Here is a 26,145-nt window from a genome sequence, read left to right as displayed (position 1 = left end):
CACCACAATGTCAGATACTGATGACGAAACAGATGATAGGAAGGATGAAATTTCCTCTGAAGCAGTTGCCCATGTTCGATATCTATACGATTCCGGTTTCCCTTTTTTCACCAAGGACCGCATTCGAGGAGTCTACGAGGAGCTTCAGAGAAACGGCCAGCCTGGGAACAAGGTTCGTATTGAAGGACTAGATGGGAAGTTCGACCAGTTTAAGATAAGAAACGGCATGTATTGCGATGAGGAAGAGGGTTTAGAGTACATATTGTGTGTTCTCTGTGTTGCTTCTACTTAATAGCCGGTGCTAACAAGGTAAATACAGCGAGAAGCCGATTATTCACTATGATTCTATCCAGGGTCTGTTGGATCCTGATATGGTTGGATACTGGTCACCTTATACGAATATTCGGATTTACCATCAGCTTTTGACCCGAGACAAGTTAACTAAACGAATAACTAATCCTGTCTATGTTACAAGCCTAGAAGAGGTGAGGGTAAGCTTGGGAACTACCCTACAGATGTGGAAGGCTAGTGAGTCTTGGAAGCAGCTGAAATACAAGTTCGGGTGCCTCCAAAACCTGAATATCAACAAGATGGTCGCGTTTGCCCTTGGACCTATTCAGGCATTCGCCGAGGAGAAACATAGCAATCGGTCATCCTTCCAGCACGCACTTATCATATCACTACATGAACTACTCCGAGATGTGTCGAACGGGAGCGATATAAAATGCTATGCTCAGGATCCAGCATATACCAAGCATGATACGGCTATTCTGGAGACGTTTGGGGTCACGGTTTTGCCCGACCCGGAAGGCTTCTTGGAGGTGGATGATTCAACCATTGTGGTTTCTATCAGCCCAAATGTCGCTGTTAAGCAAGTCGTGTCTGACATCGCTCGACCGGCAATTATCATCTGGAACAGGATAGAGGAGATAGACCAACGGTATGATGCAAATCCAGTGTGGTTTGGATAGGCTTCTAACAAAACTATAAGATGCACTGACCCAGACTCGCCGCGTCTGAGGACCTGGATCCTTGCACACTATGATTCCTTTGATTTTCCAGGCGACTGGGATTACTTTGGAGATCTTGTTGTGTATATTCAACGTCCGAATTCCACGGAGGGCGACCGTGTCAGTTCTCTAGCTTAAATCCGGGGAATAACATATGCACGCACATACTACAACCCCGTATCTGATCCTTCTTCAGCAGTGGATATTGTCAGCTCATCTGCAAAATTGATCCACTCGCTATCTCAGAATTGGCTTTTGTTTCGCCATTGTACAAGCAATTGATAAGAATATTCCCGGGACCCACGAAGAATTTGGAATTACTGTACTCCACACGAAGGTGAGCATCAAAAGTCGCGCTGTCAACCTGACTAGTGTTCAGGCCTAGTGTAGATACTATCTTTGAGTATAAATGTACAGAACTTGAATAATATGAACTAATTTAATCTTATCTAGATTAATATCTCTCATATCGATTACAAAATGGAACCTTCAATAACTCTAATAACCATACTGGGATAAATATTTGGAGAATTAATAGACACCCCTATTGTGACAGTGAATTCAGGCACAGGAGGTGGGACGAGTTGCATCATTGATGGGTTCAAAGTTGGCGTTTTCAACCATTAAACCAACAAAACCTAACCTCACCCAGTGTAATATAATTTAGTTAGAAGGAAATGAATTCTATTTGATACTAGAAATCAACATCACTGGGAGCAAGTATGAGCAAAGCAAGCTACAGATAGATCAATTCAATGTTGATTATTCTCCATGCCAAATTGGGTAATTAAATGAAGCGTTAATTTACGAAAGAATGTTTAAAAATTCATTGATATTATATTATGTGAGCTTGGATGTTCCTTTTTAGACATAAAGAACAAAGAACAAGCGAAAATCTTCTCGAAAGTATATATCTAAGACATTATCTAAAGAGTTAGTGAATTGAACAATCTTTTACAATCAGTGTTTGACCCAAAGCTGGCAGTATTCGTCGCATTCAACAGGTAGCAGTTCTCAAATCCATCCTGCATGGAATCCCAAAAGGAGTGGATGCGACTGTGAGCATATTTTCATGCATTCCATCAGCGAATTCGTATGCGCTGTGTATTGCTATCCCCAAGTATAATAGTCGCCGTAACCCGCCATATCTAGATCGCACAGAATTTGAAACGGCAAGCCATCACTCGTGTCGATCATTGAGTTGTTTTGGTATGGACAAATTGTGCTCAATGATTGTAGCTGTGTCGATTTTGCGATGGCGCTGTTGACATTGTTACTGCATCTGATACGTTCACTGTCGCCGTTAGGCCTTCGGTTTTGTATGAACAAATTCTTTCCGTTTTGTGTAAAGTATGTCGCACCGTAGCAAATGGGTCGATCAGTCGGGCATTTATCCATGCAGTCGGTCAAACTTGTCTTGGTTGAGCTGCCGACTTCAACTGCAACGATGTCTTGACCGCAGTATGTGTTGAAGTCGAGGCCTTTGGGGTAGGTATACGAATTCGAAGCGCAGTCTTCGGAGTTGGCTCACAATTCTAATGATACTGTTAAATGATGAGTCAATGTCTATTTCAATCTTGTCACCTATTCACTGTTTCACTTGCACGGTTTGGGAAAAAGCGAAGTGGTGAGGTTAATCATACCGTGTAAACCTGCTGCTGACCTTTAAACTTTCTCCTTTAAAGATAGAGAGATAACGAATCGCATTCGTCTGTAACAGTATCCAGAATGTCATGAGAAAATGACTGGAGACAGTTGAAGGGAGAATCGCAACTCCTTTTGTCACCGCTAAAGCACACTAACGGGGGCTGGTATCGACATACAGGACGCTGGTTCCGAACTGTGCCGCTTATGATGACTGCTAGTCTTTAGCGAATCAGACCTGATTCGGTAGCTCACGAATCACGACAAATCGTTGGAGTTGCTATACTAGTTGAGAAGTCACTTCCGTGATAAGTCTTATGGAGTAGAATGAAGTTCGTCGCCTGGAGTACATATGAGAGTCCGCATATTTCTTGAGTCATGTGAAGTGCACCCGCATTAACACATAGTCCTAAAGGACTAGTCGATGAGGTATTTTATTCACGTCTAAGTACGAGAATACCAAGTATAGAGAGGAAAGAGATAAGTCCACATGAAGCAAGCAACCTTAACCACAGTGGATTTTGTAATCCGCAAACATGTTTTAACAATTCCATATAGCCATTGCATCCTTAAGCAGAATACGCGCATTATTTATGTTAATTATTATTATTATAGTTATATTTATTTAAAAAATTTCAAATTTAAATTACTAGGCTGCTAGTATATTGAGTATTCTTATGCTCAGATGGGCTGTTAATAACTTTGCTATAATTGCCCCTCCCCCGCATAAGGAACGATAAGCTCTCCACTTGACGCTATCAGTTGCCGATCCACCCTGTTGACTCTGTCTACCACCTCCTCTTTGCTCATTTTTCTGTCTATGGTAAACATTGATGCTAGATGCTAGAATTCCTGACCGGGAAACACGGAATGTCGGTCAGAAGAGCAGCCCATGCTGGATCGTGGTACGAAGATGACGGCACCACGTTAACCGCGGAGCTGGACGGATGGTTCGCTGCTGTTCCGGATGAGATTGGGGGTTTGGGGTCATTGCCGGTTCCTGGCGCAAGAATAATCATAGGGCCGTGGGTTTTATTCCCCTCTGTATCTTCTTTTGGTTCAAACTAAATAATCACAGACACGCGGGATATGCGTACTCAGGACCATGCGCGGCGTGGGCGTACAAGTCGCTCGATCTTTCCAACGCGTGAGTAGGAGTGCGGCCTTTAGCATAAAAACCAAAACCACAAATCCAAGGAATGTCTCCAAGCTCACAAAAGTCCATCCAGGAAACGCATCTTCCTGCTGGGCCCTTCTCACCATCACGCCCTCGCAACAATCGCCCTGCCCGAACTAACCTCCTACGCAACCCCGCTCTCCAAGGACCCCCTCCCCCTGGATACAGAAACAATCAAGAAGCTATCCTCATCCTCATCCCGCTTCGAAACTATGTCTCGACGTACCGACGAACGAGAGCATAGCATGGAGCTGCATCTCCCATATATCCACCGCAAACTGCAGCTCACGTTCCCTGACCGGTCTACCTCGGAATACCCGCCTCTTGTGCCGATCATGGTTGGTAACACCAGCGCCGACACTGAGCGTACCGTTGGCGCGCTGCTAGCTCCATACTTGGCAGACCAGTCAAATGCGTTTATTATTAGTTCAGACTTTTGTCATTGGGGTCAGCGGTTTGGGTACACGTATTATGTACCTGACGCTCCGCAACAGAAGCCACCGCTGCCACTAACATTTGATCACTTGCCTCAGCCACCAACAACGATTCCCCAGGCTGAAGAAGCTACAGTGGCCGTATCAGGCCAGTCTCTACGCCGTAACAGCGAGTTACAGACGGAAATCTATGATAGTATTTCGGCCGTAGACATTGCGACTATGAAAGCAATTACGACAGGAAATGCCAAGCAGTTTCTTAGTATTCTCAGGAAAACTGGTAATACAGTGTGCGGTCGACATCCTATTGGAGTTATTATGGCGGCTTTGGAGGAATTCGCTGCTGCTACGGGTGGGGATGTAGGCAAGTTTCATTTCATCAGGTATGAGAGAAGCTCAGATCCAGATGATGTTTCCGACAGTTCGGTGAGCTACGTGAGTGCAGTGGCAGTGGTTTAATATCCTAGTGGATCACCTTTCCTGTTTATCCTTAGATACTGCGTATCGGAGGAGAATTCTTTGTCGGCTGCCTACTATTACTGATTATACGGAGTAACCGGAGATTACTAGTAGTACAAACAAGTCATCCTGGCTTTTAGAAGTTAACAATCCGCTTATCATTCTCAAATGGAAAGAGACTTTACATTTTTGAAACAAAATTCTGTCTTCAGTTCGGTTAAATGAGAATGGCACAAAATACATTCTCCCCACTATCAGACCTTTTACCCATTACCTCGAAAATTGAAAACCTAGTTGTACTCAGGAAATTTGTTTCAAAACAACGATCAGGTATCGGCATTCAACCCCATTGGTCCATTTGACAGGCATTTTCAAATGTGTAAATAGCACAAGCAAGCTCAGCCGGTCTTGACCGGACACGCAACTCGCAAACCTTCAGTCAGCTTACTGAGACCATCTGGACGGAGTTGGCTGATTACCTTAGGAGGCGGAAGTTGACCAACATAGGCATTGAAATTGTAAATTCCACAGGGGCAAGTATTAATAATGTCTCTGGCACTGGTTCCACTGAGGATACTGGCACCGTTCCTTTTTACAGTAAAAGATTGAGAGCCAATACCCATAGGCAAAGAAAAGGCATTGACTCCAGATTTTGCGTGAAAAGCCTGATAGTTGTTACCGGATTTTGCCTCGATTTGAGAGTCTTCCGTCAGGAGGGATACAATGAAGACGGAATCTGCCATGGTTTCGTACCCATTGGGTTTGCCGTGGAAATAGTTACCACTCGCATTATTGCCAGATTCCATAGTGTTGTCTGTAGAGTCGCAGTCAATATCTTTGTGTGTAGGACGATACCAATACACAAGCTCATCTTTAGTAACAAAGTCCTTCAGTTCGGTTGACTTGGCACCAGCCTTGTAAGCAGCAATAAATGGGACAGCCATGTCTAGCCAGCCGTCATGAGGCCTTCCAGATATCAGTAATTTATCCCGGCCCTTAAGTTCTAAGAGACCGCTTACATGTCCATTGTCCATTTAGAACTACCATCATCGTAGTGAGAAGACGATAGAGGACCAACATAATGAGATTCGCCATAGTCGTTCCATGAGATAATCTCGGTAAAGGGAGGTGCCAGAGAAAGAATTTCGTTCCAACGATTGTACCACAAGAGATCGCCAGGAAAAACAAAGTTCTTACTGTAGGACACCTCGCTACCGTAGTGAGTAAAGAACCATGGAGAAATCGCTGCATGTGAATGATACTATTAGCTCTTGCCATCATACCCAATCCACGGAGCAGGATCAGTTTGCAACTTACGTGCTAGATAAGAAAGGGTGCCCAATTTTTGTAGATAGACACGATCTTCGTCACTCGTACTGGTATTATGGTCATGAGCAGGTGCCTTGTTATTGCCATTGTTTGGCCAAGCTCTCCAGCTAAAAGCGCCGTCGATATGACCAAAGTCGCCAATTCCAGGAGTAAAATTAGGAATGAAGAACAGCTTCGTTCCAGCTGCAGCCTCCAACTCAATTCTCTGCGTGATTATTTATTAATATATGTCGTGTATCCGCTAACAAGGCATGGACTTACATTGACTCCATCGCCAGCAAAGGACGAAACAAAAACCTTGTTGTCCACTTTCAGCTGTGCTGGTTTTGCAGCATATCGCGCTATCTTCGAGGCAATTGCGCTAATATCTCCACTGCTATACCAGTTGAAGTCAAAGGATATGAAAACTTTCATGCCATTGTAGTCTGCTGATTCGTACGCAAGGTCCAACTGGGTGTTTGTAAAGCTATCAGTGCCGATGTTCAGCGCAAAGGCATCGACACCAATCGCTTTCGCTCGTTGGAAGTCCAAATCGTAGTCTGATGCAGAGGTACGATCGTCAACAATTCCCACCTATGGCGGTTAGTTTGCGTGTTTAACGACAGACTAAAGTACTCTCACCATGAAATGGGCGAAAACCAGTTTCTCGGGGGCAGATGCATGCTTGGATGGTAGAGCGGTGGCAGGACTCGCAAACATATAACAAGCAGCTAAAGTAAAAGCTGCAGTCAGCAGCCCCAGCATTGTCATTTGAGTCGGTGCAGTGTTGTCAATCTACTCTATGTACTAAGAAATGGATAAGGATACTTAAAGATGGCCGGGGTTGATGATGGACAACCTGGTGTCAGGGGAAAGAGCAGAGAAGAGACAGCAGGAGATCACTTAATACATCGTGCAGTGAGTCAGAGCATCACCTCAAGTGCTGTGTCGGGGGTGCTCCTGCCCCCGTAGCGTCCATCAACCGACTTCGTTGACAGGAACAGCAACATAGCAGTCTACATTCAATATACTCAATATAGTATGAATAGAAGGGTTATTAAGCACTGAAAAGCTGGTAAATAGCCTGGTCTATATAAAACAGGAATATAGATGGGTACATTCTATACATTCTACACCACTGTAAACGATGTTCCAGTACGGTAGGGCACAAGATAAGATAAGATGCGCCGGACCGGAGCCCCACCGCGACCCGGTTCGGCGCCCTGCAGCCTGAGGCAGCGAGCAGCGCCGACGTCGGTGAGATAAATCACGCATCCAGCTCCTGCCTGAGGCTGTTATCCCTCCTTCTATTGTCTTGTCTGTACAGCTTGCTGCTTGCTGCCGTGGAAGCTGCCCGCTTGCGCCATGTCATGACCCTTTCGTGTTGGTACCCATACCATGGACTTCTCGCGTGACCGAGCCTAGCTTGAGCCTGTTGCTTGCCACTTCTCTCGTCACCGCCTTTTCTTGCGCTTCTTCTTCTTCCTCTTCTTCTTACTGCTGTTGTTGTTGTCGTCTCTTTCGATATGGCCAGGTCAAAGACTGGCGTTCATTCCTGGGAAGATGTGCTCGCCCAGAGGTACGAAAGTATGTTGATTTAAGATAGCCATATCCAGAGATGCACGTCACTACTGTCATGTTTCCTTTTGCTTTCTTGGTCCTTCCGGGCAGGAGCTTCGATCTGCAGCTATAGAGATACTAACCATCAAAGACGACAAACCTTCCTCGCTGCCTCGATACAGACGGCGCAAAGGAACTGTCAGAGGGCCGGCCCCACGAGCGATGGATTTCAGCCAATCGCCCATCCAGCAGTCACAATGCCTATTGCTGAACAAGCTCCCGTCCGAGCTGCGACTGATGATCTGGGAAATGGTGCTCGGTGGCCGACGGCTGCACGTTATTCAACGATCGCAAAAACGCTTGGGCTACGTTGTGTGCCCGCAACGAGATCCATGTGGCATCTGCCGCGGCATTCTCCCGCAACCGATCAAGAACGCAGAAAGGTGCTCGAATATGAATTTGCTCTCGCTGCCAGCAGCGTGTAAACAGATGTAAGCTATACAATCTATCAAATGGATCTAAAGGATCAAAGTCTCATAAAAAGATATCTTTTCGTTTGGGAAACAGTTACCGGGAAAGCATTTACCTACTTTACTCTTCAAACACGTTTGAGTTTAGCAACACCTGGTCTCTGACGTACCTACGACCGACCATTCCAGCCGATCAATGGAATGAAATTCGCTCCGTCGACCTGAAATGGGCGTTCCCCGGTCACTGGCTACCAAGTAAGGACTCAGTCAAATCAGTATATGTCTGGGCTGGTCGACAGCAGTGGGTCGAAACCTGCAAGGCTATTCTGCTGATGAAGAATCTCGAAGACTTTACGTTGCATCTGACTGGCAACTGGTTTGGGGAGCCGATTGAGAAGGTACCCGTTTTCCTCGAGCCTTTGAGGGGGCTGAGCTTAAAGAATCATCCGCATCGGCGGTGGAAGATTCTGCTGCCACCGCAGCCGTATTATAAGAAGGCAGCTACTAAATTGAGTGATATGATGCAGAAAGAAAGAATATACTGTGAGATTCACGAGGCAGAGCAGTGCAAGGGGGGGTGTATCCGACCGAATTGAATTGAGTATGATGGAAAGTTACGATTGGTTGCATTGAATAACCCAAAAGTATAGTTAAGCTATCCTTTCAAAAGTTTTCGAGTATAGATCTATAAAAAAGAGCACAAGCAAGCCTGAATATTCTCTAGAGGATCAACTTATGAGTACTTTGCAGGTTCATATAATGACATTTCTCTTGTTTTGGAGACATTTTTCTTCCTTGATTCAATTTATTTACAGTAAACTGGTCATCCCGCAAGCGTTTCCTCTTGCGCTTGACGTGTTGTGTTTCTTGTATTTCACTCCCTTCAATGTTCGCCCTTGTGATGACTAGAGTAAGACAATAGAAAGTTGGTTTCGTATGCAGGTTTGCACAGTTTCTTTCTGCTTTTCTTCTCTGGAGGATTAATCGGAGAGATGGTACTTGGCGGGCTTGTCTAGCATCAAAATTTAGTTAAACATATATACTTCAAATAATTATTTATTACTGATTTCAACATTTGAACTATTTTACGATGTAGCGACTTTATCTTCATTTTCCAGATAAAAGACAATGCCAAATGCCAAATGTCTTCCTTGCAATTTCCTTTAAGTATCTGGTTTCTATGGGGAAATTGTCATGTCAAACCCTAAGCCCTGTCCAGACCGCAGGCAACGTTATCCAAAATGAAGGGTTTTATGGTGCGTATATTTATGACAATCATCAATCCTTATTAAGAAACCATACTTTATCTTGTCTTTTTTTATCATTTATAGTGCTTTTAGATTTTCTCTTTTAAATTAAAATCCATGTCTAAGCTGCCTTTCAGACCGCGATGGAATACTGATACTTCGATATCATCGAGGGTTCTGTAAAGCAGTGTGGTCCATGCGCCGGAGAGACATAAAACCTGTTACATTTGAGGGGATGACACTACTGTATCATGGCTGATTGGTACATGGGCTGACTAGAGCGGATGGATTACTATGCGGAGTTAGCAGGTGTCTCACTCTCAGCAGCCGCGCAGAGCGGGGTTCTATAATTAAAGTAGGGGGATAAAAATGGTAGGGCTGCTTGATCTGTACAGAGTCTATCAAGTCAACATCAGTGGGTATATTTGGACGGCACTTGGGATTATCTAGAGTCCAAACAGTCTGCCGCTCAAGGTAATACTATTCAATTAACGGTGGCTGTCGTAAATCCACTTTGGGAGGACATACCGCAAACTGGCAAAGTTAGTAAATTAAGATTGCCACTATTCAAAACTAGATCTAAAGACAGGAAGACCGGCTATGGCGCCCCCAACTGTCCATATCGGGGGTTCCATTCGTAGATATTAGCGTGAAATAATGCTAATATATATACTGGAAGGAGGAATGTGACTTCAATTGATGCCATAGGCTACATATTGATGTAGGCTAACGTCGACGAATTTAATAAGACCTGAATATCCCCGATAAAATAGCATCTCATCCATTACATTTAAAGACCGCGAAATTTGAGCAACCCTATAATTTGTGGCTAATACTACGTATTCAATATGCGTGTCTTGACCATCCTTTCCATTACCCTCGGCGCCTTTCTCGCCCCAGTCTCGAATGCTTGGGAGTTGCAGTTTTACAGTGACTTTAATTGTACACAGCTGCTCAAAACTGTGTCCGGCAACTACTCAATTTACGGCACGCCTTGTACTGGCATTAACTCATCTGTGCCTGTTATGTCTTTCAGCCAATCAGGATCATTTTGGCCCAATCAGCCTTGGGTAGTCACAGACGGCGTTTGCGAACATGATGTACTGGATCAAGGGTATAATGGAAATTGCACATTTTTGACTCAAAATGGTTCGTATACAGCCTACTCGGTAAGTCAAAACATGCCATCTTTTACCTGGCTAGTTTAAGAATCTAATGCAAAGTGACTCGATAGATCGTCGCTACAGTAGGATAGGATTTAATACCTAGCCCTAGAAGGTCAATGTCAACTAGTACATACTTTAGAACAGGCTGGGAATAGTACCTATTCTTCAAGGTTCTGTTACGGGATATGTCCACATCTAGTGATTAGTACATATAAGTACAGTGATGAGTGGGTTCAAACGCGGGGAAACGAAATAGAAACGAAGAACTGCATATAACCTTTCCAGGTCGGGGGATATTGATATTATGCAGATGTACATGAGTACGCATCTACCACAGACAATATTTAACGAATAAAATATATGATTTATTTTCTCTATACATGTGTATTAATATTCAAGCGTAGTTACGTATGCAGGGAAATCTGAGCAGCTTATATCAGCCATATACTCTACATCCATAACGTTAGGGTTATGGACACCGAAATCGACGATGTTTGCACTGGGTCCAATGTTTAAAGAATAATACAAGCCTTGGGAACCATCTTACGGCTCTTAAGCAAGCATATTCATTGCGGATGTCTTTGCTTATTTCTCATTTCGCTACTCCAGACAAGTTGGGTCAACACAGCGGGGTGAAGTGATGATTGATTGCAATGATCAACTCAATTTCTAATTCACCTCTTGTAGTAAATATTATTCTGTATTAATAGCTGTAATTATCAACTAGCCATTCACATTAAGTATTTTCTATGGCGTAATTATATAACTAGTATATAGTATTTGGAACGGTGCTACATAAATAGAACATATATTACCAAAACCGTAACATACCAACTTGATACCCGTAACAATACACAAACTCGACTACCTCTCACCGCCCTCTATTCTGCCATTATCATTCATTGCCTCCGAAATACGTTTCAAAAACCAAAAAATTAATCAGATACTTTTCATTAATTACTTTCTAGTTGATATATCAATTTTATTATCCTATTTTTATATTTATACATTGAGACTTTTGAGCACAGATCATGCGGAACAAGATATTGAATATCAAATCATCTGCACGCTTCCTGGCATCAGTACCGCATTCCCCATCATCATCAATAGCATCATCGACGCCAAAATCCGAGTCTTCAAAGTTTAAGAAACCAGTCCCAAGTCTTGATCAGGTATTTCCTTTACCCTTGCATACTTATATATGTATAAAGATAAAGAACTCTTCTAATGAGTGGTCAGTTCATCCAACGACAACGAGTGCTTTCTTTCTGGCGTGAAATTATTCGTGCTGTATACAGTACGTAACTTATTCATTTCTCACTTGCATAAAACATGGAAATGAAAAATAAAGAGACTAAGTTATATAGAAATCCCACCGTCATCAACACGCACGGAAATGAGAGACTATGCAAGAGCAGAATTCGACCGAAATAAAGGAGTTGAAGATGTTGTAAGTACTTATCTGTTTCTTCGTTCATTTTGTAGTTACAGGCTGACATAAAACTAATTTTACTTTTAGGCGCATATAAGGTATCTACTGTCGGCTGGAAAGACGGAATTTGATACGATGAGGAGATATATTGAGGAGCTTGCTAGTCGATGATATTAGATTCATGTATATAATCTTGTAATACTTATTCATTTGGATCATTGAAACTTCTGACGGGTGGGTTAGTCTTGCCGACAAGATGGATTCAACGTTGGTCATATTACAACACAGGAACCTGGGAAGATGTTGTGGAGCTTTTCGTCCTAGAGTTGCGTAGATGGGGGATCTATGCTCCAAATGGGGGCCTGGGCACAATGAGAGAATATTCTAAGGAAAGGGATAGAAGAGACTAAATGGTAACCATGTAGGTGAAAAGCACAGATGGGCTATCTTGAAACAGAAATAAGGAAGCTAACTTTTATCGCAGTCAGGACATCTTAAAGAATTATAAAAAAAAATACATATATGTACATAGATTATACATAGTTCGAGTGGAGTCGCTAATCTTCCTCCCAGGTCAAAATCAATTGACCACATGCATCAAGTCAATCGATGCTCCTAGGTAATATCTCTCATCCCAAGATTCCCACCTCATGAATCCTTCTTCCCTACCAACGCTTTTACAGCATCCAATATACCCAAGCCCTTCTTCTCATCGCCCTTCTCATGAACCGCCTGGTTCACATTCTGGTCCACAGGCTTCTTATCAACCCCGTCTTTCGACCTCAACTCCTCCTCCTTCCCCTTCGCAGCCTCTTTACCACCGGCAGAAGCATCCTTAGCCGCCTCCGCCACCGCAGCATGTCTCTCTCGCCAGCCCTTATCCTCTTTCTCTCTTGCCTCCAACTCCCGTAGCCACGCATCCCGTTTCTCCTGCGCTTTGCGCTCTTCAACCATCCGCTCGAATTCGCGTCGCTGTTGCCGCTCCGACTTGTAGTACATGCCTCCGGCGACCACGGCTAGTAATGTGAAGAATTGCGCGTAGATACGGGCACGAAACATCCGATTGAGTTCGGCTGAGTCTTTGGCTTTCATCGAGCGGTACGCGCGGTATAAGGCGTAGCATGTTGCGGCGCATCCTGTTTTCATAATTCGAATCAGAACACATAGCCCCTCTTTGGAGGAAATAGTGGGGGTTACCTAGTGGGATGAGAGGCTCTTCTTTGAGTCGGCGTTTGAATTTTTGCATTGAGGTTTCCTCCTGGAATTGACTGCGAACGGTAATTATCCATTAGCACACGCGGCCAATCCACTTATGTTCTGCGGCATGAGACTTGTAGATGGATCCGACTTACGGAGGATCTGCAACAGCAGGAAAGCCGCGGTCCGCCATTTTTACCGCTTCGCCTTTTTGTTGATTGTAGATATAGCGATAGATGCAGGTTCCAAGCTCCGTGGAGCGTCAGACAGGGAGCTTCGGAAAGGGTTGGTCAATTTTTGCGGTGTTGGAGAAACTAGCAATTGTGAAAATTTTCACATGCAAAATGGGAAAAAAAAGTATTGCCCAAGGTTTTATATAGCTAGAGCAGTACTGTGAAAGATATCTTGGCCCTGCCTTGACTGTTGACACTTATTGAGCACAGGGAAGACGGATCTTGCGGCTTCTCTGCGGAAATATCGATTAACCATGACGTCGGGAGAAATGCCAAGCCTGGTTCCGATACGGTATTGTAATATCTACAATGGTACTGGTATGTTTTTCAAAATGTGTCGTCTGAGTTTCGTCGATAAACAAGCTAAATGTGTTGAGACGACAAGTAGAGTGAAAATAAAATAAATACATATAGTATACAGGTCCGTACATGGAAAAGGGTTGACCTGACCCAGCAGATCTGTTTGTCGCTCAAAATGCAAGATCAAGAAATGCTAAAATAATATCACGGTTTTTTCAGCCATAAGTTCATCCTCCCGGATTTTCGTCCAAATAATTGTACCTCTTCTCTCTGTTTTCTCGTGTTATCATTGCTAGCCTATTGCCAGCCTAACTCCGTCATCAAGACGGTAAGGATATGAAGACGATCGCGAGCATCACCAACTTCGTCTTCCCAGAATTGCAGCATACCCATGGCGCTGACAACTGCCTCCTTCCAGCCTTCTGGCATCAGGTCTTGCACCATCTGGCTATGGCAGGCTGCAAGGAGAATCAAAGCACTTCGTGTGCATGTGCGCAGCATTAACCATGCACCGTGGTGTCGGTGCTGGAAACCAGGCTCATTTTTGCGAATTCTGTCAGCACACATCTGTAGTCCCTTACGCGTATATTCGTCAAGAATTGGTCCGCGACGCCCAAAGTTAATCGTTTCGGCCATGAATGGGAAATACATCCACTCGTAGCAATCGAGAAGATGGCCACGAAGAACAAATTTGAGCACGTCATCTTCTTCCTCGGGAGTTTGTAGAGAGAAAACTGGCGGGAGTGATGCCATCCTATTATTAGGTAAGCTTTAATGAACGCGATACTCGAAAGTTGTATACACTTACCAATCAGCAGCCTGCGCTTCGAAAGCGGCGGTCGACTCCACCAACTCAATAATCCTAGGAAATCGACCATTATCCTGATTTCGGAAGAGGTTGTACAATATGCGGTTTGCAAGTCGACGCAAAGCGATTTCTGCGAGGTAATAATACCATGCGTGTGCAGAGTCTTGCCCCAGGTCATCTGATGGTGGGCTGGGAAACGAACTGGGATAGGATAGATCCTGCAGGCCGAAACCTGGTAAAGAGAGCTCCATACGAACCTCACTACAGAGTGTAAGAAACGTCATCTTTTGTCTTTCAGTTATTGAGACTTACAGCTCGGACTTGAAACAAGTCCAATAAATGCTCTCTTGAGCAGCTCGCTCCCTCCGTAGATCCTCATCGGTTAGCAGCTCAGCCATAAAAGGCTTCTTGGGAAAGTCGAATCCCTGCGAAATCGCGGCAGCTTGAACAAAATGTTTCCATGCATCCATAGGCTGCTGAATGGTCATAAGATATACACCAGAGTAGAAAAAGCATTGTGCCTCCAAGACTCCGCTGCCACGTAAAAGTAAACCGATACGCTTTTGTGAGGCCTCGAAAAATACCCTAGCAAGGGTAAAACTAGGGGAGTTCCGTGTCATAAGAGAGGTATGTCCATGTACATCATGGAATGCCTCTGCAATGGATCCTAGCGCGCAAACAAGAAGCTTCGAGAGCTTTAGTCAGCTTCAGATTATCTCTGTGAAAATAGTCGAAGCAACTCACCACCAGACAGGATTGAGCGTCCCAGCCAACCCCATGGATACAAGCGTGATTCATATATCCGCGGGCCAGCCCAATATCCAGGATTGGGTTAGCAATATGAACCCGTACCAAGAAGCTGTCAAGCAGCCTGTTGCAGGAGCCCAGCTCCAGGCTATTAATTAAGGGGATCGTCTCCCCTACTGGAGAGGTGTTGGGGGATGGTGGCGATTCAACGTCCCTGAGGAGAGATTTCAGATCTAGTTGGGAATTAAAACGACCACGAAAGACATCCCAGGCGAGTACCGTCTCAATCGTGACTGTACTAAAATCAGGCCCGAAATGCAAATCAGGAGCTGGAGATCCGTAGCTCAAGGTAAACTCTTCAACCGGAGCTGGAGCAGGAGGCGGGGGTGGCAGCTGCGAGTTTGATACCGTTGATTTTTCACGAATCAGCTGTTCCAGCTGCTCTAGACGGTCTAAGATTGCCAGGCTTGCAGGGTCAAACCTTTTTGAATAGCAAATCAGTACCCGCACACCCTCTAGGGGGGAGACCAAGAGTAGAGAGCATACGAGGATAAATCAGTCGGAGTCGTGATGCACTTGGCTCCGACTTTCTCACAGAATGAGCATGACGGCTTTTTATTGTCGCATTTTGTTCTGCGTGCCCTACAAACCTGACAGGCTCTATTCGCTCGTTTTCGCGGATAGGCAGCTGTGCCTCTAGGAGCAGGGCGCCTCCGGACAGTGGCAGTCTCCAGCCTGCCCTGAGTTACCTCTCCACCGCTGTCCGAGCCCGAACCGATAATACCAAAGGCTGACAGAACTGCAGCATCGGGTGGCTGGAAGTCGGGCTCAGTAGCAGCATGGAGCAGTTGTTGGAAGGAGTCGTTCATGACGACCGCCATTGGGAGACAGCGCGAGCAGCTAGTGGCTTGCTGAGTCAAGTTAGCAGATCATCCACTAGCTAGCAGTGACATCAATAGATCAAGATCAATCTATTAGGAGTCTTTCAGCACAGGGCGCGGAGTGTCGGGCGGGGCATATTTGCGGAAGATGGACAACAGTCGAGTGAAGATGAGTAGTGGAGGTGGGAGAGGCAGAAAATCTGGGGAAGCGGCGGGTGAAATAATATCACTAGCAGAGGCGGGTCACCCGGAGCTTTTAAGCCTTACGCTGCCGGCAGCGTCAGTCAGTCAGTGTGGACTACCAGGTCAGCGTGCGAGGAACAGCTGCGGATGGAGCCGGACAGAAGGGGTCCAGTCCCTTTTGAATCTATTTTATTTCATTTGTGGCCCTTGTTTAAGCTACTGCTGAGGTGATGAGATTTCTTGCTTTTCTTGCTCTAGTCTTGATCCTTCACAAGGTACCTGGATGGCCCGCAGATCCCCCTCTGGAGGGTCGCCTTTGGCTGTGGGGTTCCGACTCGGGTCTTCAGGAGGAGCAGGGGAGGCTGATTCGCTTGACGGGGCCGTCAACCCTGTCTCCTGATAATTACGAGAGTAAATTATGCCAGGGCCACGCCGTCACGTTGCGATATGCACCTTGAATGCCGGCGCCAACGGTGATAGAGCGGGGGGACAGTGGACGCAGGCGAGAGGTCGAATCGTTGATACACCGTGGTTTCTGCATGCATCAAGTCGGCACTTGCGACTCTATCCTGGCACCAGGGGATGATCGATGCCTAAAGCATAGGGCCATTGCGGGGAAGACTGGGGTTCCAGAACCAGACTACAGAGCAGGATTAGACTACATATCATCGTAATATCATCAATAATTTTAAAAAGTAGTCAATGCGACTCGACTTGAAACGAGAATCAGCAAGTCGAGATCTCATTGGGTCTGCCACTCGATCTCGTGCTGGATTCGAGTATGGATCGGCGCCTACTACTATACATAGAGTCTATATCAGACACTCGCCACATGCTAATTTATTTGATGTTGGCGACTCCCAAATAACATCCAAGAAATCTGTCTACGTGGCGTTCTTCACCGATGGCTGAGAGTGCACATGTGATTACCTGAATTATGCATCATGTGCAGAAAACATCTGCATTTGAGCGTATCAATGGAGACTCACATTTGAGGGCATCACCCCAGAAAACCGGTAGTCACGCACTACACTGGAGAGAGGAGAAGACCAGAAACGGTAAACGGTCCCGAAGAACGGACATTGTTATGACTTGGGTTAATCATAGCTTGTAAGATCGAAGACTGCCGGTATTATTGTATATTATTACCAGCAGATATAGTAGTATACTAAGGTGCAAGCGAGCTCTTTTTTGCCTTTGGCAAAGCTGCGAGGACGCTAGCAGTCCTCGAAGAGATATTATTCGTTGCACTAATGGCTTAGCTCCGGTACTCCACACGGCTGGCTCCATTCTTGGCAGTTCTTGGCAGCTTCTTAGTGGCTCGCGTGGAAATTAGCTCTCAGGCCTTACCAAATGCGGCTCGGAGCGACCCCGTTTAACCGCCCGGCTAAATAGCAAAAAGAGGTCGGAATATGACTCTCGAGTCGGTCTCGCAGAGGGTATTTATTATTGATATTCTGTTTCCTGCTTCTGTTCTCTGTCTGTTTACCGCAGGCCTCATCTGATTATCACGAACCCGAATTTGAACACGAGGCTAAAGCGCTAAATCACAAGCAAAGAAGTTGGGTAGTTCGTCGGCAGTTACCTCGTTCCTCTAACACCCGATCTAATTTCTGAGGAGACGTGGATAATGACCTGTAAGCGAGCCGATTAGTGGAATCATCCGCACCCGAAACACGGACCCTCCTTTTCGATGTACCCATTGCACCCGGTTGACTTAATATATACGACTGGGCCATCTAACGCTCGACAGGATTTTGGCTTTTGGAGGCTCGCTTAGAAACATGAAGCCTCGAAACCTTCCAATCGTTTCAACTCGATCTTGGCCTCCTCACATGCGGATCATCTCTTGTCGATCTGCTCGGAGCTAGGAGGGCAGCGATAACAGGCTTGAAGGCTGGTCGTAGTACTAGAATTCCTCACCCGTTCACCTGTTTGACATTATGTGCTTGTGAATAATAACATGACGGTATTAAGCTTATGTCGGCAAATTAACCTAACCTAACACCACTTGAAGCTTACGCCTATCACCGAGCTATAACAATACTCACTATCTTGCAGGGTAATGTTGAGATTCTATCATTATGCAGTTGGTTGTTGTCCATAGCAAAATATCCGGTTTGCTCCCCTGTCACACCATTACATGTATCCGAAGCAAACTATAAAGGTATCATCCGCTCTCTCGAGCGCTTATGACCCTCCATCATTGGACTTGTCATTTCCCTCGGCTTCATGATTCGTTTGCAATAAAAGCGCCCCCATTAATGATGCTGCAGAGACCGAAATAGGAAGTAAGGGGGAAAGGATTATGTGAATGAAATCAACCTGTACTATTACACGTACGTTTGCCATCAACCCACTCAACACACCTGATCGATCTAATCCAACAAGATGACCGGCCGCTCTTAAAACTCCGTGGGCGGCAAAACGCGGGGGACTGTGCTATTGTCACTAATCAGTTTCCAACACCATTGACCCTTTGTCATAGTGCTTACGGGTATTGATCAGAGTTCCAATTATGTATCTACTTATATAAACGAGGCGAAGAAAGTAATTTGGTGTAATACAAGGTCCAAGATGTGCTAGTCGTCTATCTATCAATGCATACTTATTCAGCTGTTGAGATGATACATGCGAATTCAATATTCTCACGATCCAGAATTAATTTTTCCGTGGGTTTAGAAGACAGGGAAGGCCGTCTGAACAGACCGTTTTGAATAGACCCGATTAAATGATGCGGATCTATATCATCAGTCTCAGGTTATATCAATATGTAGTCTAAATGAAATGGAGTTTCAAAATTGAAATGGCCAATGCAGTGCCCACTGTGCAATCTTCTACTGCTTAGAAATTCTGCCGCATCTGTCCTACTAGATAGTAAATGTGCCATCGTGAGCTCTGCTATGTAAAAAGGCATTCGTGCTTACACCCCGCATCAGATGACTTTATATTTCTTTGGCTTATAATCCGAGTCTTCTTGACTGAAACATGTTCTGGAGGTGTTTTTCTGGTACACGTAGGACGCTCCTGATTAATCATAATACGAGCAGATTCAATGTTTGACATAGATACATGACCCACGCCTCCACAGTAACAATTCCAGTGGCTCAATGCTTGGAATGTCTCCTCCTAGAAATGCGATAAGATAATTAGGGCTGCCGATTAGGGTTGCTGACATAAAAAAAAGTCTGTCGGCGGGATGCCCAACATTCCAAGCCTAAAAATAGCGGTCAAAGATAATCTTAATCGTACGGCCAGCTTCGACCGATCAGGCCAATTATTTCCTCCTCTTACGAATAGAGCATACCGTTTTACTCCAATTTGACAAAAAGGGATCGTATCAATTCATGAATATCGGGATACGCCTTTGACTGAGACATCATCTCGAACGACAGCCATGACCGCAGAAACTAACGGCCCCCCGGTGACTCCTCCACTTCGGCCACATCTAAACGGCTTGTCCATGACGGAGTACTCCGCTGCCCCGACTCCTCCTACTACCAGATACGAAAGAGCAAGCAGACATCCCAACAGCCCAGAGGTCCCTTCCGACTTCGTCTTGCCCACGGGTTATCCTGATGTACGTACTGATGACCCTGGCCATGAGCAGCAAACTGATTACTTCAATGATACAGTACCTTCGATTGATCCTTACCTCACGTGTATACGATGTTATTGAAGAAACCCCCCTACAACATGCGGCAAATCTCAGCAACCGGTTGGAATGCAAGGTGCTGCTCAAACGCGAAGACTTGTTACCTGTTTTCAGTTTTAAATTACGCGGAGCTTACAACAAAATGGCGCATCTAAGCCCTGATCAGCGATGGAAGGGCGTTATCGCATGCTCTGCTGGTGAGGATTACGATTGTACCATGGCGTACACCAAGACTACCTGCTAATTAGACGATGAACTAGGTAATCATGCACAGGGCGTCGCGTACTCTGCCCGGAAATTGAAAATACCAGCTACCATTGTCATGCCCTCTGGCACACCAGCAATTAAGCATCGCAATGTCTCCCGTTTGGGTGGTAGTGTTGTTCTCCACGGTAGTGATTTTGATGCTGCTAAAGAGGAAGCTCACAGACTGGAGAAACTGCATAATTTGACCAGCATTCCGCCATTCGACGACCCCTACGTCATTGCGGGTCAAGGAACCATTGGAATGGAGGTAGTACGCCAGGCTAAACTGCAGAATCTGGAGGCTGTCTTCTGTTGTATCGGTGGTGGTGGACTTATCGCTGGAGTTGGGTCCTACATCAAGCGCATCGCACCGCACGTGAAGATCATTGGTGTAGAAACCTATGATGCCAATGCAATGGTTCAGTCATTGCAGAAGGGCGAAAGAGTGATGTTGAAAGAGGTCGGGCTCTTTGCCGATGGCGCTGCGGTGAAACTAGTCGGCGAGGAAACATTCCGAATTTGCCGCGATGTTATCGACGATATCATCCAAGTGACGACTGATGAGATTTGTGCTGCTATCAAGGATGTTTTCGAAGATACGCGGTCCATTCTTGAGCCTGCTGGAGCCCTCGCATTAGCAGGGTTGAAAAAATATGTCGCCAAGAACCCTGACCCTGACACAAACCGAGAGTTAGTGGCTGTAACATCAGGCGCTAACATGGACTTTGATCGTCTTCGATTTGTTGCTGAACGGGCCGCGCTTGGTGAGAAGAAGGAAGTCTTACTCAGTGTATCCATTCCAGAGCGGCCCGGTGCTTATGCTAAACTGATAGACATAGTCGCACCTCATGCGATCACGGGTTTCAACTACCGCTATTCGCGCCAGGACATTGCCAATGTTCTCATTGCAATATCTTTGTCTGCATCGACTAGAACCCAAGATCTCGAGAATATCTATGCCGGGCTGGAAAGGGCCGGTATGACTGCGTCTGATCTTAGCGACGATGAACTTGCCAAAACTCATATCCGCTATCTGGCTGGTGGCCCAAGTAGCGTGCAAGACGAACGTCTATTCATGTTCCAGTTCCCCGAGAGGCCGGGTGCATTGCAAAGATTCCTTACTCACCTTCGCCCAACTGATAACATCACTCTCTTTCATTACCGAAATCACGGCGGGGATGTCGGTCAAGTGCTCGCTGGTATTCAATGCGCGGCATCAGAAGATGCGGAACTCACCTGCTTCCTCAACGATCTCGGATATCCGTACAAGGAATGCACCAACTCTCCTACATACAAAATGTTCCTTCGACAGGACTGAAGCGTCAATCGAGTCAGATTATTCGATACAAATTGCGACTCTTTTTAGTAATAATAGACTACCACAGGCTCAGGCTGAGATTTACGAATGGTTCAAGTTCTTTATCTGATGGCGTTAATTACGGATGTTATGCTGTGATGTGATGTTTCTAGTGCTTATTAATTGTATTTATATGATTCTTCGAATAGATATAATTGTCTGAATATCTTCCCTAACTCAAGAATCCGGTATTTTAAATCCCATAGCTGTTTTATCCAGTATGATCGAGTTGTAACTAAATTTCAAATGTTCAATACATAAAATACCGGCACGTGACCTACCCGTAACTGAATCTTGATATCGAAGACGTCTCGACTCCAATGATTCTCAACAACTCTCAGAGCTCACGAATTCCCGAAGGTACACAAAACCTGCGCCCTAAAAGCCCGGTTCAATTTATACGAGCCGTCAATTCTTATTAAAGGAGCTCGCGCTCCTACGACAGCTATCATCATGCTAGCCCTCACAGCCTCCAGGTCTCTGCTTCCTTTGCGCCAATTCATACGTTCACCATTCCGCTCGAACGCTGCAAATAAATTGATCCGGTCATTTTCACAATTAAGAATAACGCCATGGGCGATAAATAAAATCTGGTCATCACGCTCTAAGGGAGGGTATGAGGTTGCTAAAACTTCCTCCAGTGCGATAACACATTCTCACACGCAAACACGAGGAATGAAAACACGATCGTCAGTGAAGAGGCTTTGTGACGGATGTAAAGTGAGTTGCGCTGATGTTTTGGGCTTATATATGGTTAGCTTTGGGTAGTGGATTCTGACCAAGAGAGTAGCCTGTGCGACGGAAGAATAGGGTTTATATCATTTGGTACGTTTTTTCACCTTCACTTCTTTTTTGGTTTTTATTCCGCAGGTGAAGCATATATCTGACATATTTATGTTTGTAATAGTTCAAAAAACCCAAAACACAAGCAACGACAAGGAAAATAGATCCAAATTATCTTCGACAGCGGATAGTACACTGGATGAATGAATCAACAACACTCCCTTCCGAATATCATACTGCTCGCAGCAATCGAGAATTATACATGGCTGGCGCATTTTCGCAATTTTGTGGCATGTGGCATATCGGTCGACAATAAGACGTGTTGCTTGCAGAGGTTGGATTTGTACAATAGCTTACTGGGGACTTCTTTTCATTCTGTACACGGGTTCATCGCGGTTATCATTATACTGAGCATAAATAAATCTACACATGGCCTTTGGCACTCCCCTTATGGCAATTGAACATGGTGTCCGCGATTTGAAAATTGTTTCGTAACAATAAACTTCAATCGGATAGAAGCGTTCCTGGAGACGACTGTTTAAAATATTGTGTTATAGAGCTGCTAGATGCACTCTTTTTGATATCGCTAAATATTGATCCAAACGAACAATTTCATTAATATAACATAGAAACACCGCGACTTGCGCTATTCAATTGGCTGTCCGTTGGTCATGACCGAAAATCGAATGTTGCGGAGAAATCACGTGCACCGTCCCTATCTCCGAACTTTTTTTTGTTTGCGTTCCGCGACTTGTTCTCAAGCCAATTAAGGATTTGCATTAACAAAGACGGCCGTGCCAGTAGCAATGAGGGCGCATTCAATTGTGCGGCCATCTCACATTCGGGCCTTTTCAGGTCTTTCCAGATCAACGCCTGTGAGATTACCGCGATCGCAGAGCCAAAATGTGCTGCGATGTTCTTCTTCCCCGATTCCCGTTCTGGGTGTCACCTCTGCGGCTTACTGCCAAAGAACAGCGTTATCGTTGAATAGGCAATGGTGTCAGCAGAGAAATGCCTCATCAGCGGCAGCAGCTGTGTACGTTTTTCCCCGTTGATTGATGATTCATATTTTCGTTATTTTACCTAGAAAGCGGCTGCTGAGACAAAGTATAAAACAGGCTAGAGCAAGCTGCTGCAGACCCAGAAGCTCTCTCTCAAGATGAGATTATTAAAAACTTAGATCCTAAAGAATGGGCACGTCTTTCGAAGGTCAGGAATATTGGTATTGCGGTATGTTCAATCAATGTTTTCTTGTTGGGAAATCAGTATATTTTCGGTTAAATGCTAATGTTCTTTCAACAGGCACACATTGACAGCGGAAAAACAACAGCAACGGAGCGAGTTCTTTTCTACACCGGTCGTATCAAATCCATTCACGAAGTCCGTGGTCGCGATAGTGTCGGCGCTAAAATGGACTCGATGGACCTAGAGCGTGAGAAGGGTATCACCATCCAATCGGCCGCTACATTCTGTGATTGGGTAAAAAAGGAGGATGGAAAAGAGGAGACCTATCACTTCAACTTGATTGATACCCCAGGACATATTGATTTTACCATCGAAGTCGAAAGAGCACTGCGTGTGCTTGACGGTGCCGTGATGATTCTCTGTGCTGTATCAGGTGTCCAGTCCCAAACTATTACCGTCGACCGACAAATGAAGCGTTACAACGTTCCTCGGATTTCTTTCGTCAACAAAATGGATCGCATGGGTGCCAACCCTTTTAAATCGATTGATCAGATCAACAATAAGCTGAAAATCCCTGCTGCCGCCGTGCAAGTTCCCATCGGAGCTGAGGATGAATTTGAGGGTGTGGTGGATTTGATCAGAATGAAAGCCATCTACAACGAGGGCCCGCGAGGAGAGACGATCGTTGAGAAAGACGAAATCCCAGAGAAAGTCAAGGCCACAGCTGAGGAGAGGAGGAAAATGCTTATCGAAACTCTCGCTGATGTCGACGATGAGATTGCAGAGATCTTCTTAGACGAAAAAGAGCCTACACAAGAGCAAATAAAGGCTGCTATTCGTCGGGCTACCATTTCTCTGAAATTCACACCTGTGTTCATGGGCTCTGCATTGGCTGACAAGTCTATCCAACCTATGCTGGACGGTGTATGCGACTACCTCCCAAATCCATCTGAAGTCACCAATTTAGCATTGGATCAAAAACGTAAAGAGGCACAGGTGAAGCTTGTACCATATGGTTCACAACCATTCGTCGGTCTAGCTTTCAAGCTTGAGGAAAGCAACTTTGGTCAACTTACTTACATCCGTGTTTACCAAGGTACTCTCCGCAAAGGTTCAAATGTCTTCAATGCACGAAACGATAAGAAAATAAAAGTGCCACGTATCGTGCGCATGCACTCCAACGAAATGGAGGAAGTGCAAGAAATTGGTGCTGGTGAAATTTGCGCCGTGTTCGGTGTTGAATGTGCATCTGGCGATACCTTTACTGACGGACAACTTGCCTATACTATGTCCTCCATGTTCGTTCCTGAACCCGTTATCTCACTCTCTATCAAACCCAAGAACAACAAAGACTCGGCAAACTTCTCAAAGGCCATGGCTCGCTTCCAAAGGGAAGATCCGACCTTCCGCGTCTCTTTTGATACCGAAAGTGAACAGACGATCATTTCTGGAATGGGTGAACTGCATCTTGACATCTACATTGAACGTATGCGTCGTGAATACAAAGTCGACTGTGAAACTGGCCAGCCTCAAGTTGCCTACCGTGAGACCATCGGCAATCGAGTGGAATTCGACCATTTGTTGAAGAAACAGACCGGAGGTCCTGGTGACTATGCGCGTGTCGTCGGCTACATGGAGCCAACGGAATCACTGGAGCAAAACCATTTCGAAGAGCAGATTGTTGGTGGTGCTATTTCTGAAAAGTTCTTGTTTGCGTGTGAAAAGGGATTCAACCTCTCATGTGAGAAGGGTCCTCTTATCGGACACAGAGTCCTTGGGACAAAAATGATTATCAACGATGGTGCCACGCACATGACTGACTCCTCTGAAATGTCATTCAAAAATGCCACCCAACAAGCTTTCCGTAAGGCTTTTATGGACAGTGGTCCATCCGTCTTGGAGCCTCTCATGAAGACTGTTGTCACCGCCCCAATTGAATTCCAGGGTGATGTCATCGGTCTTCTTAACAAGCGCAATGCCACTATCAACGACAGTGAAGTGGGCGTTGATGAATTCACTGTCTATGCTGATTGCAGTTTGAATAGCATGTTTGGTTTCAGTAGCCACCTGCGTGCTGCCACCCAAGGTAAAGGCGAGTATACCATGGAATTCAGTCACTATGAGAAAGCTCCTGGCCAGTTGCAAAAGGAGCTGATCCAGAAATACCTCAAAGCTCAGGCCGATCGTCACAAGAAGTGATCGACCTATACCATTTCCTTGCGATTCGTCATATAAAAAGGTACCATGCAGTCACCTGGTACATCTAACTAATGATTATTACCCGACAACCTTTCGAGCCGGGCCCTCTTCACTTCGTGACACTTGTCTTTATATATCAATACTATTAGGGCCTTGTTATTTCAAATTCCATCGTGTCGTTCACGTTGGGTATTATACACCTACTTTCTCGAACATGTATATTTGAAAAATAGCAAAAGATATAAACTTTGGCTTTCTGTTTGATTGTACTATTGCACATTTACCTCTCCCCTCTTTGAAAGTGCTTGGTTGCCATCGTTACCTCCTGTCTCAATAGGATGACGACTCGTCTGTCCTTGATCTTAGAAACCCAATTAGCAAGCAAACAATGCATGGGATGGAAGGGAGAAAATGGGAAAGGATCATATATGCATGGGGAAATGGGGCATTGAATTTGTATAGCT

General features: G+C 45.2%; 11 protein-coding genes across 11 annotated transcripts; 8 read left to right on the top strand and 3 right to left on the bottom strand.

Moving 5' to 3' along the window:
- Nucleotides 1-7: 7 nt before the first annotated feature.
- Nucleotides 8-1,148, top strand: BGW36DRAFT_429773 (uncharacterized protein; the record flags this gene model as incomplete). Its single annotated transcript, XM_046220735.1, has 3 exons — nucleotides 8-264; nucleotides 320-940; nucleotides 992-1,148. The coding sequence occupies 3 exons, from the start codon at nucleotides 8-10 to the stop codon at nucleotides 1,146-1,148; spliced, it is 1,035 nt and encodes a 344-aa protein (XP_046069410.1).
- Nucleotides 1,149-3,524: 2,376 nt separating this feature from the next.
- BGW36DRAFT_399006 (DUF52 domain protein) lies at nucleotides 3,525-4,724 on the top strand (the record flags this gene model as incomplete). The annotated part of the gene is made up of 3 exons (XM_046218477.1): nucleotides 3,525-3,679; nucleotides 3,733-3,801; nucleotides 3,884-4,724. 3 exons carry the CDS (start codon nucleotides 3,525-3,527, stop codon nucleotides 4,722-4,724), a joined length of 1,065 nt encoding a protein of 354 aa, XP_046069409.1.
- Nucleotides 4,725-4,930: 206 nt separating this feature from the next.
- BGW36DRAFT_454136 (glycoside hydrolase) lies at nucleotides 4,931-6,940 on the bottom strand. Its single transcript, XM_046221894.1, has 5 exons — nucleotides 6,675-6,940; nucleotides 6,315-6,626; nucleotides 6,042-6,258; nucleotides 5,744-5,969; nucleotides 4,931-5,690 (listed from the first exon to the last, which is right to left on the bottom strand). Exons 1-5 carry the CDS (start codon nucleotides 6,801-6,803, stop codon nucleotides 5,123-5,125), a joined length of 1,452 nt encoding a protein of 483 aa, XP_046069408.1. The 5' UTR covers nucleotides 6,804-6,940; the 3' UTR covers nucleotides 4,931-5,122.
- Nucleotides 6,941-7,311: 371 nt separating this feature from the next.
- Nucleotides 7,312-8,955, top strand: BGW36DRAFT_383603 (uncharacterized protein). The gene is made up of 3 exons (XM_046216694.1): nucleotides 7,312-7,619; nucleotides 7,744-8,083; nucleotides 8,160-8,955. The coding sequence occupies exons 1-3, from the start codon at nucleotides 7,559-7,561 to the stop codon at nucleotides 8,656-8,658; spliced, it is 900 nt and encodes a 299-aa protein (XP_046069407.1). The 5' UTR covers nucleotides 7,312-7,558; the 3' UTR covers nucleotides 8,659-8,955.
- A 2,453-nt stretch (nucleotides 8,956-11,408) lies between these two features.
- BGW36DRAFT_383601 (uncharacterized protein) lies at nucleotides 11,409-12,350 on the top strand. Its single transcript, XM_046216693.1, has 4 exons — nucleotides 11,409-11,647; nucleotides 11,715-11,772; nucleotides 11,843-11,925; nucleotides 11,995-12,350. Exons 1-4 carry the CDS (start codon nucleotides 11,507-11,509, stop codon nucleotides 12,076-12,078), a joined length of 366 nt encoding a protein of 121 aa, XP_046069406.1. The 5' UTR covers nucleotides 11,409-11,506; the 3' UTR covers nucleotides 12,079-12,350.
- On the bottom strand, nucleotides 12,350-13,556 carry BGW36DRAFT_383599 (hypoxia induced protein conserved region-domain-containing protein). Its single transcript, XM_046216692.1, has 3 exons — nucleotides 13,260-13,556; nucleotides 13,105-13,175; nucleotides 12,350-13,043 (listed from the first exon to the last, which is right to left on the bottom strand). The coding sequence occupies exons 1-3, from the start codon at nucleotides 13,295-13,297 to the stop codon at nucleotides 12,556-12,558; spliced, it is 597 nt and encodes a 198-aa protein (XP_046069405.1). The 5' UTR covers nucleotides 13,298-13,556; the 3' UTR covers nucleotides 12,350-12,555.
- A 122-nt stretch (nucleotides 13,557-13,678) lies between these two features.
- On the bottom strand, nucleotides 13,679-16,276 carry BGW36DRAFT_383597 (uncharacterized protein). Its single transcript, XM_046216691.1, has 5 exons — nucleotides 15,739-16,276; nucleotides 15,190-15,673; nucleotides 14,758-15,131; nucleotides 14,446-14,706; nucleotides 13,679-14,391 (listed from the first exon to the last, which is right to left on the bottom strand). The coding sequence occupies exons 1-5, from the start codon at nucleotides 16,071-16,073 to the stop codon at nucleotides 13,935-13,937; spliced, it is 1,911 nt and encodes a 636-aa protein (XP_046069404.1). The 5' UTR covers nucleotides 16,074-16,276; the 3' UTR covers nucleotides 13,679-13,934.
- Nucleotides 16,277-16,393: 117 nt separating this feature from the next.
- On the top strand, nucleotides 16,394-16,915 carry BGW36DRAFT_383596 (uncharacterized protein). Its single transcript, XM_046216690.1, has one exon. It carries the CDS (start codon nucleotides 16,487-16,489, stop codon nucleotides 16,712-16,714), a length of 228 nt encoding a protein of 75 aa, XP_046069403.1. The 5' UTR covers nucleotides 16,394-16,486; the 3' UTR covers nucleotides 16,715-16,915.
- A 2,570-nt stretch (nucleotides 16,916-19,485) lies between these two features.
- On the top strand, nucleotides 19,486-21,686 carry BGW36DRAFT_383590 (threonine dehydratase, biosynthetic). The gene is made up of 3 exons (XM_046216689.1): nucleotides 19,486-19,836; nucleotides 19,892-20,108; nucleotides 20,172-21,686. Exons 1-3 carry the CDS (start codon nucleotides 19,654-19,656, stop codon nucleotides 21,473-21,475), a joined length of 1,704 nt encoding a protein of 567 aa, XP_046069402.1. The 5' UTR covers nucleotides 19,486-19,653; the 3' UTR covers nucleotides 21,476-21,686.
- Nucleotides 21,687-21,770: 84 nt separating this feature from the next.
- On the top strand, nucleotides 21,771-22,926 carry BGW36DRAFT_383588 (ribosomal protein L36-domain-containing protein). Its single transcript, XM_046216688.1, has 3 exons — nucleotides 21,771-22,234; nucleotides 22,305-22,339; nucleotides 22,422-22,926. The coding sequence occupies exons 1-3, from the start codon at nucleotides 21,968-21,970 to the stop codon at nucleotides 22,459-22,461; spliced, it is 342 nt and encodes a 113-aa protein (XP_046069401.1). The 5' UTR covers nucleotides 21,771-21,967; the 3' UTR covers nucleotides 22,462-22,926.
- A 177-nt stretch (nucleotides 22,927-23,103) lies between these two features.
- On the top strand, nucleotides 23,104-25,681 carry BGW36DRAFT_361575 (elongation factor G, mitochondrial; the record flags this gene model as incomplete). The annotated part of the gene is made up of 3 exons (XM_046214287.1): nucleotides 23,104-23,333; nucleotides 23,416-23,527; nucleotides 23,600-25,681. 3 exons carry the CDS (start codon nucleotides 23,104-23,106, stop codon nucleotides 25,679-25,681), a joined length of 2,424 nt encoding a protein of 807 aa, XP_046069400.1.
- Between the last annotated feature and the right edge of the window lie 464 nt (nucleotides 25,682-26,145).

The sequence above is a fragment of the Talaromyces proteolyticus genome (genome assembly GCF_021365285.1).
Source record: "Talaromyces proteolyticus strain PMI_201 chromosome Unknown BGW36scaffold_9, whole genome shotgun sequence".
Taxonomy (NCBI): Eukaryota; Fungi; Ascomycota; class Eurotiomycetes; order Eurotiales; family Trichocomaceae; genus Talaromyces; species Talaromyces proteolyticus.
The sequence above is the reverse complement of the archived record's forward strand: the minus strand, read 5'-3'. Positions and strand labels throughout refer to the sequence as shown.

What these genes read in the sequence shown, in the direction of transcription:
- BGW36DRAFT_454136 (XM_046221894.1), bottom strand. Translation starts at nt 6,803, where the DNA reads ATGACAATGCTGGGGCTGCTGACTGCAGCTTTTACTTTAGCTGCTTGT. An exon ending in TTGCTGGCGATGGAGTCAAT is followed by an intron (nt 6,259 to 6,314) that starts GTAAGTCCATGC and finishes ATAATCACGCAG; the next exon opens with AGAATTGAGTTGGAGGCTGC. An exon ending in TCTAAATGGACAATGGACAT is followed by an intron (nt 5,691 to 5,743) that starts GTAAGCGGTCTC and finishes GATATCTGGAAG; the next exon opens with GCCTCATGACGGCTGGCTAG.
- BGW36DRAFT_383603 (XM_046216694.1), top strand. Translation starts at nt 7,559, where the DNA reads ATGGCCAGGTCAAAGACTGGCGTTCATTCCTGGGAAGATGTGCTCGCC. An exon ending in GCTCGCCCAGAGGTACGAAA is followed by an intron (nt 7,620 to 7,743) that starts GTATGTTGATTT and finishes TAACCATCAAAG; the next exon opens with ACGACAAACCTTCCTCGCTG. An exon ending in CCAGCAGCGTGTAAACAGAT is followed by an intron (nt 8,084 to 8,159) that starts GTAAGCTATACA and finishes TTTGGGAAACAG; the next exon opens with TTACCGGGAAAGCATTTACC.
- BGW36DRAFT_383601 (XM_046216693.1), top strand. Translation starts at nt 11,507, where the DNA reads ATGCGGAACAAGATATTGAATATCAAATCATCTGCACGCTTCCTGGCA. An exon ending in CAGTCCCAAGTCTTGATCAG is followed by an intron (nt 11,648 to 11,714) that starts GTATTTCCTTTA and finishes ATGAGTGGTCAG; the next exon opens with TTCATCCAACGACAACGAGT. An exon ending in AATTATTCGTGCTGTATACA is followed by an intron (nt 11,773 to 11,842) that starts GTACGTAACTTA and finishes TAAGTTATATAG; the next exon opens with AAATCCCACCGTCATCAACA.
- BGW36DRAFT_383599 (XM_046216692.1), bottom strand. Translation starts at nt 13,297, where the DNA reads ATGGCGGACCGCGGCTTTCCTGCTGTTGCAGATCCTCC. An exon ending in CCTGCTGTTGCAGATCCTCC is followed by an intron (nt 13,176 to 13,259) that starts GTAAGTCGGATC and finishes TACCGTTCGCAG; the next exon opens with TCAATTCCAGGAGGAAACCT. An exon ending in AGAGCCTCTCATCCCACTAG is followed by an intron (nt 13,044 to 13,104) that starts GTAACCCCCACT and finishes TTATGAAAACAG; the next exon opens with GATGCGCCGCAACATGCTAC.
- BGW36DRAFT_383597 (XM_046216691.1), bottom strand. Translation starts at nt 16,073, where the DNA reads ATGGCGGTCGTCATGAACGACTCCTTCCAACAACTGCTCCATGCTGCT. An exon ending in ACTCCGACTGATTTATCCTC is followed by an intron (nt 15,674 to 15,738) that starts GTATGCTCTCTA and finishes CTATTCAAAAAG; the next exon opens with GTTTGACCCTGCAAGCCTGG. An exon ending in ACGCTCAATCCTGTCTGGTG is followed by an intron (nt 15,132 to 15,189) that starts GTGAGTTGCTTC and finishes AAGCTCTCGAAG; the next exon opens with CTTCTTGTTTGCGCGCTAGG.
- BGW36DRAFT_383596 (XM_046216690.1), top strand. Translation starts at nt 16,487, where the DNA reads ATGAGATTTCTTGCTTTTCTTGCTCTAGTCTTGATCCTTCACAAGGTA.
- BGW36DRAFT_383590 (XM_046216689.1), top strand. Translation starts at nt 19,654, where the DNA reads ATGACCGCAGAAACTAACGGCCCCCCGGTGACTCCTCCACTTCGGCCA. An exon ending in TGCCCACGGGTTATCCTGAT is followed by an intron (nt 19,837 to 19,891) that starts GTACGTACTGAT and finishes TCAATGATACAG; the next exon opens with TACCTTCGATTGATCCTTAC. An exon ending in CGTTATCGCATGCTCTGCTG is followed by an intron (nt 20,109 to 20,171) that starts GTGAGGATTACG and finishes ACGATGAACTAG; the next exon opens with GTAATCATGCACAGGGCGTC.
- BGW36DRAFT_383588 (XM_046216688.1), top strand. Translation starts at nt 21,968, where the DNA reads ATGCTAGCCCTCACAGCCTCCAGGTCTCTGCTTCCTTTGCGCCAATTC. An exon ending in GGCTTTGTGACGGATGTAAA is followed by an intron (nt 22,235 to 22,304) that starts GTGAGTTGCGCT and finishes CCAAGAGAGTAG; the next exon opens with CCTGTGCGACGGAAGAATAG. An exon ending in AATAGGGTTTATATCATTTG is followed by an intron (nt 22,340 to 22,421) that starts GTACGTTTTTTC and finishes TGTTTGTAATAG; the next exon opens with TTCAAAAAACCCAAAACACA.